Here is a 12,506-nt window from a genome sequence, read left to right on the forward strand (position 1 = left end):
CCCCTGGATCCTATTCACCTCTGCGTTCCTGGCACCCAGCCTGGAAGGTGCACAGCAGGTGCTCAGTGGCTGTGTTGAATGGCTGTGTGATCCAACACCCAACAATACACTGGCACGGGCAGTTAGGACCACAGCCTTCTGACGGGTTTCCCCTGGCACCCTCAGCAGACGCACGTCCCCGTCCTGGGGAGCACCTCTCCCCCGGGGGAGCACGCAGTCAGGACACCTTCCTGGCGGCAAGGACGGAGTGTGGCCTGGCATGGACCCCGGTGCTGGCCCCTGTTGCTGGAGGCGGGGACAGAGCTGGCTCCTGGGAGGTCCCGGACCCCGCTGGGCCTGGCATGAGGGGCACCAGTTAGATGACTGCAGAGCAGCCCTCCAGGCGGGTGAGTTAGCTCTCGTCTGGATTACCAGGTAACAGTGGAGCCGCCTCTGCCCGGAGGCCCGATTCAGAGAGCGTCAGTGATGCGACCTGCGCTGCACTTCTCTGGGGCTGACTGCTCGCGGAGCCGCCGCCGCCGGGCTGACCCAGAGCTGAGCGGCTCCGGCGGGTTCATGCCCACTAGCTGGCTCGCACGCACGCACGATACGGAAAAGTACGGCTCTCTCCCTGCCGCCCGGCCAGGAATGGTCAGCCGACCCCTCCAGGGGGAACCGAGCGCCCAGGGAAAACCATCTGTGTCTGCCCCGCCCACTCACTGCGGGGTCCACTTACCGCCCCGCCCACCCACTGCCCCATCCACCCACTGCCCCATCCACTCACTGCCCGGTCCACTCACTGCCTGGCCCGCCCGCTGCCCCGCCCACTCACTGCCCCATCCACCCACTGCCTGGTCCACTCACTGCCTGGTGCCCAGGCCCAGAGTTTACTCTCATTTCTCAGGGGAGACAGAAGAGGCTCTGAGGGGTGGGGGTGGGGCTGGGACATGGGGGGTGGGGGGGGGGAGGGAGGATGAAACAGGGGACAAACAGGGCATGACTGGGGCCTGGATCCTGTCCCAGGACACAGAGGGGCAGCTGTTCTCAGGCTGCTGGCCTCTGCCTTGAATGTTCCCAAAGCATCTGTGGAGACAAGCCCAGGAAGCCAACCCCGAGGCAGTGGCCAGCCCCCGGGGCAATGACCTTTCCTTTCTTCCCTGTCCTGCCAGCCTCCAGCACTCAGAGGGCCTTCCTTCTGCTGGGCCAGTGGCCTCTAGGCGGACAGCAGAGGTGGCTGCTGCCGCCAGGCCTGGCCAGAGCGGGGCTCCCTGCAGGCCCCGAGGACAGCGCGACAGTGGGACCAGCATCCAGGGGCGGGTGCTGGCCATCCTAACCTGGTTAGGGGAGGCTCTGGGGGCACAGAGGACCCTGGGCACGTGGTCCTCCTCTGCGGAGCCCTCCCACCCCAGCCCAGGGCCACCTTTCCCCAGGTCCCCATGCCACCCCAGGTGTCGCAGGATGGTCCCTGTGGCCCTTGGACATAATATGCACCTAAGTCTACTTCGTCCTGCCTCTGTCAGGAGCAGCTGGACGTGCGACCCAGTCACCTCGGTGCCCCAGGCCGAGAACCGGGCTTGGCACAACCAGACCCTCGGTGAGGCTTTACTGAATGAATGAATCATGAAGGGCAGGGTGTGTGACAAGCAGGGGCTTCCAAACCCACTGCAATCAACTGCCAAAGAAAATGGGAGAATTTCCCTCCGTTCGGTTCTTTCACAACGGGCTTGGCAAGAGTACCTGAATAGGGCTGGGTCAGGTCTGCCCCCAGAGGCCGATACGAGGAGGGTCCCCTCCACCGGCCTGTGCCCCCATCATGTCTTCTGGGACCAAGTTCACAAGGTGGGTCTCCATCCAGCCCCACCAGGAATTCCCAACCCCTGAGCCCCCGCGGGGTCTGCCGGGGTCTGGGGGTGGGTTCCCGCTCTGGCTCCGCCCACTCCCCGCAGCTAAGGGTGGGGGGCTCTGCAGTCCAGACCCCGCGTGCCCACTGTGGGAGGATTATTGCAGGACTCACGAACAGAAAGGCGTCAGCGGTGGAGAGCAAACGTACCCCCAACAGCAGGGCTCTGCCCCTTTGCTCGTGTGGCACAATTCCTCTGGGCAACGGTCCCCCTGCCAAAGGCAGGTGCTGCAGAGTCTCAGGGAGCCACTGAGACCCTCGGCGCGACCGGCCTCCCCCGCTCTTCCCGGGGGCCCTGCCTGACTCTCCAGCCTCTGCTCCTCTCAGCCCCTCCCCACCTCCACCCAGGGGCCCCGATCACCTCGGCATCTGGACCCAGAGCTGCCATCAGCACAGCGAGCCCCGCCCCCAAAGGGAATTCTGGGCATCCCACAGGCTTGGGTCCGAGAAGCCTGGGTCTGAACTTTGCAGTGATCCCAGTGTCACTCTGCACACCCCACGTGGTTCCCGCAGGCATGGTAGCAACCCCGTACTCCCCCTGCCCCCGCAGTAGTTTTCCCGTCCGTCTCTCAAATGTGGACGCAGACCCACTGCTCCGGGGTCTTCAAGGGCCCACTGCCAACTGGCTCACCTGTAGCCCATTTGGTGGCTTTAAAAGGCTTGGCGAGGCCTGGGACACCCTTCGTGGGGGAGGGAGTGGAAGGCCCGGGGTGGCTGGGGTCCTGGGGCCAGCCCAGGACGAGGCCAGGAGTCCTGTGGGTCACACACCACTCACCACCTGGGGCCTGTCTGGGTCGTGTCAGCTGGAGAGTGAAGTCAATCACATGGCAACCAATCACTCAACCAACCAATCAGTTAACGGAGCCCCAATAAGATCTCTGGCCACGAAGCTCCCCTGGTTGGTTCCATCTCTGGGAGGTGCCGAGTCCGGGCTCCACGGGGAGAGGACGATGGCACTGTGTATAGGACCCCTCCTGGACCCTGCCCCATGCCAGGCAGGTTTCACTGTGTACCCGCCCCCTCTGCCCCCCAGGTTAAACTGTAACCGGGGCTGTAACAGCCTTCAGTGAGCTCTGCGAGGCCTTCTAACTCATGATGGAACCTGCAGGCAGTCGTGGGGACCCCTCGAACTGGCCGTTGGTCAGAAGCGGGGACCGTCTTGGGAGCTGTTTGGAGACCCGCTAACCTTCCAACTGTCCCCACACCTTCGCAGCCGCCAGCGTCCACCGAAGGCAGGAAGAGGTCGGCAGGGCCACTGCAGGGAGACCCCGGCCCCGCCCAGCAGCTGGTCTCCCTGCTCAACCTCAGCACCCCGGGCCTCAGGCCCCCTGCTCCGCAGCCTGGTGGGACCCGCTGGCCGGCGAGCCTGCAGACGCGGTCAGCGTCCTCTCAGCTGCGCGATGAGGGCGCAGGGGCCAGGACGAAGGCATCGGAAGAGGCTCAGTTCCACCAACCTTGTTTCTGTCTTCAGTTCTGGCCGCTTGCCGACACGCCGGGTGCCAGATGGAAGAGCCTGTGGACAGAGTGCCAGGAGGGAGGCGTCAGTGCGATCTCCCGACGCGCTGGGGCCGGCGGAGGGTCAGCAGGAGGGAGCCAGCGTCCACCCTCGGACCCTCACTGTCCCCTCCTCTGTGCCGGAGTCATGGGTCAGGTCCGGGCCTGGGGCAGGCAGATCACGGGGGCTCACAGCCCCGCTGGGGGGACGTGAGATAAACAGGAAACCCACCACCGTGAGCGATGCTCCCGTGGGGTCCCTGGATGCCCCCTGGAGCCCCGGGCACCCAGACTCGGCTTCTCCGAGGAGGGCTGTGTGGGTGGCTTCTGTTCAGAGGCAGGGAGAGAAAAGGGGCTGCCGTGTGACGACCATCTGCTCCTCTCTGTGCGGTGGGCAGTGGCCCGGCCCAGTCAGGGGCACAGCAGGGCTGGAGCTGGGTGGCACCCACGTGGGGACCCAGGGCTTTGGGGAGAGGCTGCCGGCTGGGACCCTCTGGTGGGAACCGTAGGTGTGGGGTGACGGTCAGGGCCGCGGGCTGGGAGCCCGAGCCCTCACTCACTTGCGGGGAGTCTGAGCTACCTCACGCACGCTGGTCCCACGCAGCTTCCCACAGATACAGCCCCCACTGTCAAGGTAACAGGTCACCAAGGGCCCCAAGGACCCCAAGGGCCCTGCTCTTTTCTAATTCAAACTCAACCTCCCCAAACCTCAGATTTTTCCCACCTGCACGCAGGGCCAATAATAAACCTACCGGGTCAGGCCACTGGGAGAACTTGACATAATTAAATTGCAGTAACACCTTCAGGGCTCAGAGCGCTCGCTGCCCTCCTCAGGCCTCCCTGAACCTCCGCCCGACCCCCTCGCCTCCTCCGTCCACCCACACTCTGCTCACACACCCTCTGCCAAGCGGCTGCGGCTGCCTGTCCGGGTTCACGGCCACCGGCGCCAGGCCAGCCCACGCCCCCCGTGGAGGCGGGTGCTGCACCCACCCCACTCTCACAGCCCCCGAACAAGCCACACAGAGCGGACAGAGTAGGGCCTGGCACACGGTAGGGGTTCCTGCCTGCAGAGCCTCCAGGTCACGTGAGTTAACGCCGGGAATGTTTCTGCCCCTCCCTGGAAAAATGTCTGCACCCACTGGGAGCTCCCAGAGAGGCCGGGGTTTGATTGGTGTGTGATGAGCTTTTATTCTATTTTATTTTTGGCCGAGTGGCAGGTGGGATCTTAGTTCCCCGACCAGGGATCGAACCCGGGCCCCCTGCGGTGGACGTGCAGAGTCTTAACCACTGGACTGCCAGGGAAGTCCCAAACTTTTATTTTTTAAAACATTGTTTATGATTATGAAGATAGTAGATGCTCTTTATTAAAATTTAAACAAGCCTTAAAAAGAATAAATAAGAAAACAAAAATCATCTGTAATGTCCTACTTTGGGCTTTGGGCTGGGCTGTCCTCCGACGTACACGTGCACATTAAATACAAGGTACGTACACAGTTTTGTATCCTGCTATTTTTGCTTAAAAATGTCTTTGTATTTCTCTGCATAATTAAATATCAAAACTGTAACGTTAAGGGCTGCATAATATTCCATCACACAGGTAGGTTAGAATTCCTTTATATGCTCCTTGCCTGTTCGTTCCAATGTTTCATTTCTAAATAAAGCTGTGGGAACTCCATTAAACACAAGTTCTGCCCCATCTCTCTGATTTACTTGAGAGCTTCCTAAAAGTGGGGTCTTGGCTCAAAGGGTGTGGGCATTTCTAAGCCTCTTGAGGCTTTTTGGTAATTTCCCAGTTTTCACCCCACCAGCCAAGTAAGAGGCCTGTTTCCTCCAATCCCCAAAACACGGGGATGTGTCTTTCCTTTTAACCTTTGTCAACCTGATGGGGAAAATAGCATCAACGCGATGTTGTAACTGGGCCTCCCTGACAATTAGTGACAGTCAGACTCCCTCCCCTGTGCTTACTGAGTCTGCAGACGGGAAGGTGCGTCCAGGGCTGGGTGGCGGTGCTGGTAGTGGGGGCATGGGCCATCTCCCTCGGAGGCCGAAGGCCTCACCAGGACCCCTGCTCTTCGGAGATTTTACTGCACGGGATCCACCCATCAAATATGCCCTCCTGGAGTCCCAGCATCCAGGTGGACTAGGCAGAGGGTCTCAGGGTGTCCGTGCAGGGCGGGGCCCGTGCCCCAAAGGGGCCCCTCCCTGTGGGACTCTGGTGCTCCGTGGAGCAGACCCCCAACCGGGTCTGAACCCTCACGGCCCGGACTGGGGAAGAGGCTGGGAGGGGACCGGACAGGCTGCGACCTGTGACCTCCCACAGAAAGTCACGGCAGGGCCCGCTTTAGACACGGGGAGCCCAGGGCCATGAAGAGCATCTTTGTTCTGAGACTGGGTCCCCTTGATGGCGAGCTCGTGTCCCCAAGCTGCCACCCTGATGGCACTGTGCCATCGAGAGTGGGGGTGGGTGCCTCTGGCAGGGGGACCCCTCCCCACCCAGACATCCCCGTGAGGCTGGGAGGGGCCGAAAGGATCCCTTTCACAAGCTCTCAAGACTGACGAACAGAGGTGACACTGGGGACCAGGCAGTCCTGGCTGACATCACCCCACGAGGTTCAGTCTCAGAAAGGGAGGCCTGTGTGGCACACGGCCCCAGAAGGACGCTGGGTGAGGTCATCAAACAACCCGTCTAGGGGAGGGTGTGCAGCCCTGCTCAGCTTGCCTCCGGGGTCACAGAAACAGAGACGTCCTTGAAAAGACACTGTGACTACGCAGAGCGGGGGTGGGTGGGTGTCTCCACATCTAATTAACTCATCCTGCCTGGTCCCCTCGGGGAAGGTCTTCAACCTGGAGCCCAATTTCAGTGAGAACCCTCTGAGCTGGCTTAGTGGGACCCCCCCACCCTTGATATGTGACCAAGCTCCTCAGCCCCACCTTTGACTTTGCATCTAGGCTCTCGCCTGCCTTTAGCAGGAAACCCCCTTGGCCTCTCTTCTTGGTAATTTTCCATCCACCCATCCCTCCCCGACCCCACCCCCTCCTTGGCTATAAATCTCCCCGTCCTTGTCGAGTTTGGATCCTCCTCCCCTACTGCTATGTCCTGAATGCTCTTTCTTTATCAAGGCTTGGGAATGAATAAGCCACAGGGATTGGGGGGGCGGGTCTTCAAAGTGATGAAACAAGCGTAGCTCAAAGCAGACCTGCTGTCTTCCCTGCAGCACTCGAGTTGATAAACAGGTAAAGAAATAGCCAGGAGCTGGGTGTTTCAGTCTGAGCGTCGATGTAATTTTCTGAGCAAGCAGCAATGAGCTAAAAGGGGTCACTGCAGATGGAGGGGGGGACAACGGGCGGTCACCTGCTGTGTCTCCAGATCTGGTGGCCACAGGACGTCTCGCCTTTATTCTATTGTTTATTATTATTATTTTAATGGTGAATGGGTTGGGGAGTTCCCATGAAATGCCATGAAATGGGTTAGAAGGCTGGCGACTCCCCTGACTAGGGGAAAAACCTCAGGGGTGGCCTGCGGGCTCCACAACCCCCATTCACCTGTGGGGTCAGGATGGGGGAGGGTAGTGGGGGGGAAGCCCTGAGACGTGGCCCCCCGGCTTGAAGCCGCCACACATGCCACAGACCACAGCCATTTACATTTTGCTCCTGGGACCCAAGTTTCCAGCACTCCTGGGTCCTGCTCTTGAACTAGGCCCCTTTCTTATCTCGTCCATCCCGGTTCACGGACATCACGTGGCTGGACATGCAAGACATCGTCACTCTGCTGGCGCTGGCGCTGCTCCGCGGGGAGAGCCTGCTGGGAGGCGGGGCTTCCTAACTAGCGGGCAAGCTCGCTGACCCACCAGCGCACACCCAGCACAGGGTGTGGGCCCGGGAGCCCCCTGTTTGGTGCCCTTGGGTGCCGGGCAGCATGCTCTCTTCTTACCTTGCAGATACATCTCCTCGCCTTCCGCGAACATCCGGCCGCACCGGACACACAGCGCACACAGCGGGTGGTAGTGCTTCTCCCCCGCCTGGAAAGGCACAAAGCACAGGGGTTTCTGCTGGGGCACAGCTCGCCCCCTGCAGGTGTGCAGGTGAGGCGGGAAGGCGGGCTGTGCGGCCGAGGGCCCACACCGTGCGGATGGGAGGCGACCGGTGGTGCCCCCGGCCGTCCAGGGCGTGTGAATGTGGCCCCTGCCCGCTGGGGGCCACGCCCGGGAGCAGAGACCGGCCTCTCCCCGCATGAGGTAGAGGGGAGGCCAGGTCGCCTGCATGGCTGTATCCTGGTGGGGCTGGGAGGAGGAGCCTAACGCTATTTCCCCAGGTGGAGGGACAGGACAGGTGGGGTGAAAGGATGGGTCCTTTTCTCTTTGTAGCTCTGTATTGGGTAATTTTCTCAATAAGTGTTTGCTGTTTTTATAATTCTTAAAACCCATTCAATTCAATTAAAATCGTAATACGGAAATCACCAGGTGATATCAGCAAGTTTGGCTTCGTTCTACACGGGACCAAAAAAACCACCCCCAAATACTGTCTTCAGCCTGACTGTACAGTGACTATTCCTTCACCTGGGGGGTATCGTCCACCACTAAATGTGGATGTACCCCCTACTCTTTCCTGAGACACAAAAGTTAATCCCCACTGAATCGGAATTAGAAATACTCTCCTGAATCAGTAAGTAATGGGGTGAAAATTCACTAAGAGTGTCTCACTTTCCTTCCCCTTCCCCACTGGTGCCTTTGGTGCAAACCAGGCCCAAGGTGACCCCTGAGAATCCTAGAGGAAGAATCTAGAACAGATCCCCTCCTGCGTGGGGCCGGAGGTGCCAGTCTGCGTGGCCCCCCAATGTCTCCAGGCAAAGGGATGCTTCTGGGAAGCATGAGGACGCCGAATGCTCAGTCCTGCTGGCTCTGCGGCCTCTGGGCCTTTGCACCTGCTGTCCCTTCCACCTGGACTGCCCTCCCCACTCTGCCACCCAGGACCACCCGGAACATTCCTGATCTCATCTCCAAAGCCACCTCCTCTTGGAAGCCTCCCCCGATCGCCTCCCTGCTCTGGGCTCCCACAGCCCCATTTTCACAGGGTTTGACAATTATTTTGGGTAACTCTTCCCCACTGGACAGTGAGCCTCCGAGGGCAGGGCCTGGCACGGGGCCATTGCAGGAACCCCTAGTTGCAGGGACCTATCTGGGCAGCAGGTCACACCGCAGTATTGGGGCTGGGCAGAATGAGCTGGAAGCTGCCATTTCAGTGATGACCAGCCTTAAAATGCCAAGCGGTCAGAGCAGCTCCGTCTTTGAGGTGTAAATAGGGGATTGGAACAGCTCTGCAGCTTTAATAGAAACCACCTGTTATCAGGTACCAGTTGTCAGCTGAGGACTCACACACTTTAAACACTGTGACCTCTGACCTGTCCTCGCGCCTTCCTCAGGCAGGCACCCCCTTCACTCTCGGTGTGTGGGGGGGACAACCCACCCTCCCGATGTCAAAGAGCAGGGGTTCTGTGACAGCCACTTGGGGGAGAAAGCACACGCTGGAGTCTACACAGCACATCTGCACTCACGGCATGTCTACACAGGAGTCACGTGGAGACAGAAAGCCGTGGGGACCGTTTCTAAGACGAGGAGCTTGAAACCCCAGCCCGACCAATGAGAATTAAGGCTGAGCAGAGAGACACAGCCGCCCGGCCACCGCAAGAGGCGGGCCCAGTGTCCACGCGCTTCCCTGCGTCTGGAAAGCACCTCCCACCCCAGTGCCCAGCAGATGCCCCTGGTGTCCAAAAACAGCAGCAGTTGTGGGGAGGGGGAACCATTTATTTCTACAGGGAGAGCTGAGAAGCCCTTTCACACACTAACTGGTCTTCATCCTGTGACAGTCTAGAAGGTACATGACTAACCGCGTTTCCATCCAGGCACAGAGAGGTAGAGGAAGCGGAGCAAGGTCACACAGTGGGAGGGGTGGAGCCAGGGTTGGGGCCCAGGAGTCTGGCCCTTGTGGCCTCTGCCCCCAGCCAGTCAGTCCCCGGCTCCGTGGTGTGCACCCGTGTTCACGCGTCTCCCAACCCCACGCCCTGAGCGATCAACGTGGAGGCCTCAGACAGACCCAAGGCCGAGGAAGGAAACCAGACACGACAGAGCACACTCCATTCTTACGAAGTTCAAAACGAGGCAAATGGATGTATAGGGTTGGAGTCAGGGTGGTGGCTGCCCCGGGGGCCCCAGGGAGGCGTCTGGGGGGCTGGGCATACGTCCTCTTGGTCTGGGCGCTGGTTGCTTAGGTGCGTCCAGTGTGTGAGACGCATGGACTGCTCTGTGGGTTACACGCCAATAAAAGAGTTTGGCCGCAAACGTATAAAACCACAGAAGATAACACAGGGGTACATGTTGTTGACCCCGGATTTGGCTATGACACGAAAAGCACAAGCAGCAGCAACACAGTAGATAAACTGGACCTCACAGAAATTAAACCTTCGTGCACCAAAGGATGTCATCAAGAAAGTGGAAAGACAGGGACCTCCCTGGTGGCACAGTGGTTAAGAATCCACCTGCCAAAGCAGGGGACGTGGCTTCAATCTCTGGTCTGGGAAGATCCCACATGCTGTGGAGCAACTAAGCCCATGTGCCACAACTATTGAGCTTGCATGCCTAGAGCCCATGCTCCTCAACAAGAGAAGCCACCGCACTGAGAAGGCTGCGCACCACAACGAAGAGTAGCCCCTGCTCGCCACGACTAGAGAAAGCTCGTGCACAGCCATGAAGACCCAAAAACACAGCCAAAAAAAAGAAAAAAAGAAAAAAAAAGAAAGTGGAAAGACAAACTACAGAAGGGGAGAAAATATTTGCAAATCATAGATCTGATAAGGGTTTAGGATCCAGAATATATAAAGAACTCTTACAGCTCAACAACAAAAAGACAAGCAGTCCAGTTAAAAAAAATGGGCAAATGACTTGAACTGACATTTTTTCCAAAGAAGATACAGGAACGGCCTAGAAGCAAATCAAAGATGCTCAACATCACTGTCATTAAGGAAATGCAAATCCAAAGGCAGTGAGAGAGACCACTTGACACCCACTAGGGTGAATATATTAAAACAAAACAAAATGGAAAATAACAAGTGCTGGTGAGGATGCAGAGAACTGGAAACTTGCAGGTTGCGGCATGTAAAATGGTGCAGCCGTTGTGAAGAACAGATTGCCAGTGCCTCTAAAAGTTAAACACCGAACTACCACATAACCCAGCAATTCCACTCCTAGGTATTTACGAAAAACGAAGAGAACGAAAGAAATAAAAACATAGGTCCACACAAAAACCTGTGCATGTCTTCACAGTAGCCTTATTCCCAGTAGCCAGAAGGCAGAACCAGCTCACCAAATCCATCTGTGCGCGAGCGAGATCCACAGCCATAAAAAGACTCACGGGCCCCCCATGGTGTCTCCTAGGGACATCAGCATCCTTACAAGAGGAGACCACAGAGCTCTCTGCCATGGAGGACACAGGGAGAAGGGGACCATCCCCAAGCCAGGAACCCAATGGGCTGGCACCTTGATCTTGGACTTCCAGCTTCCAGAAGCGTGAGAAATAACTGTCTGTTGCTTAAGCCTCACAATTCATAGCAGAGCAGCCCACGCCGACTAAGACGGGCTCACAGAGTCGAAAACAAGTGTCCTCACCCCTTGTATCAATCCCCACGGTCACTCCCGTTCTGTTTCGCAGTATCCATGGTGGCCGGGGTGTTCCACGTCATCGGAACACGGCTGCACCCCCTGCTCCGTCGGGGCCCTTTCCTCCCCACTGCTGTCCTAGAAGGGACTCAGACGGCAGCCCCCGGGGGTCATCTGTGCCGTCACCCCAGCCCCCAGCCTGGCAGGTGGCTCAGCCCTCACCCAGGTGGGACTCAAGATGGCTCAGATTTTAAAAATGTACCAAACGCTCGTGAGATTGTGTAGTGCATGGTTTTAAAACGGTGTCTTGCGCGTTCTTTAATCAGACAGAACGAGGCTTGTTAGGCGCACAGACCCCAGGGGCACAGCGCGAGCCTCCACGGCACCCAGGCAGAGTGGAGGGTTCCGAGCATGCCAACATGCAGGGCCCGGCTGGCACCACGGAGATGCGGCAGTGTCTCTGGGCTCCAGAAACGCCCTCCCCTCCCTGCAGAGAGGAGCAGCCAACCCTCCCCTCCCCCCACTGTGGGAAGCACAGAGGGCGGTGGCTCCCACACCCCATGGGAGGCAGGCACCCCCTTTTCCTCCCAAAACACACCCACGGCTACGTCCGCTCCCTGGAGCGCTGGCCTGCCCCTGCCTGCTTTCTCTGCTCTCCCCCCGGGGTCTCCGCTGCAGGGCCCAGGCCTGCATGGCACACGTCCCCCAGCCCGGGCTGGCCAGCTCCCAGCGGCTGCTCCTGCTACATCCCTGATTTGAACCTTTAGTCTCCTCTGTGAATGACCAGAGCCGGATCCAGATCTTAAAAGCCCTAATCACCAGAGCATGCCCATCAAATGAAATTTACCGAGAAGCTCATCAAGACCTTTAGCAGGAAGGAGGCAGCGGGGGGAGGGAGAGCATCTGGCAGCCTGCGCAGAGGGGTCTGCAACCCCTGCACAGAGGGGTCTGTCCTCCTGGGGACACTTCACCCCGAAAAGAAGAGCCCCTGACTCAGCCCCACCCCCTCCCCATCACTGATGCCACTGGCCTTGGGACAACCTCGCTCCGGGCTTGGGGTCTCTGGGGGACTCGTCGAGGCTGGCGTGGCTCCCTGGCTCTGTACCTCTCTCACCCCCGCCCCATCTGGGGTGACTGTGCCAGGACTGAGCCTGTCCCCTTGTTCTCTGCTGTTCGAGGCCCTAGAGCAGGGCCGCGTGCAGAGGGGGCGTCCCATAAAGATGTTCTGAATGAGGCAACAGGGCCCTCCGGTCGTGCATGAGGGGGTCCTAGAGGACAGGGGGCTCGGACCAGTGAGTGTGGGAGCAGAGAGAGAACGTACTCCACCTCCAGGCATGTCGGTTATCAAGGCTCTGAGAAGTCCTGCAGTGAGGACGTCGGCCTGGCGCCCTTGCCCGGCTTCTCAGCCCAGATGCCCGGAAACGCAGTGATGGACCGATGGTTAAGGACAAGGACCGGAGACGCTGAGCCTTGCTGGGTGCTGA

General features: G+C 59.0%; 1 protein-coding gene across 11 annotated transcripts in view; it reads right to left on the minus strand.

The window, feature by feature from the left end:
• Positions 1-12,506, minus strand: part of ABLIM2 (actin binding LIM protein family member 2) — a 153,195-nt gene that overhangs the window by 62,641 nt on the left and 78,048 nt on the right. For all 11 annotated transcript variants that reach the window (XM_057706605.1, XM_057706603.1, XM_057706595.1 and 8 more), the window contains 2 exons: positions 7,305-7,392; positions 3,334-3,392 (listed from right to left, as the gene is read on the minus strand). In XM_057706605.1, the coding sequence (XP_057562588.1) occupies positions 3,334-3,392; positions 7,305-7,392 (147 nt within the window). The remainder of the gene's footprint in view (positions 1-3,333; positions 3,393-7,304; positions 7,393-12,506) is intronic.

The sequence above is a fragment of the Hippopotamus amphibius genome, chromosome 13 (assembly GCF_030028045.1).
Source record: "Hippopotamus amphibius kiboko isolate mHipAmp2 chromosome 13, mHipAmp2.hap2, whole genome shotgun sequence".
NCBI lineage: Eukaryota > Metazoa > Chordata > Mammalia > Artiodactyla > Hippopotamidae > Hippopotamus > Hippopotamus amphibius.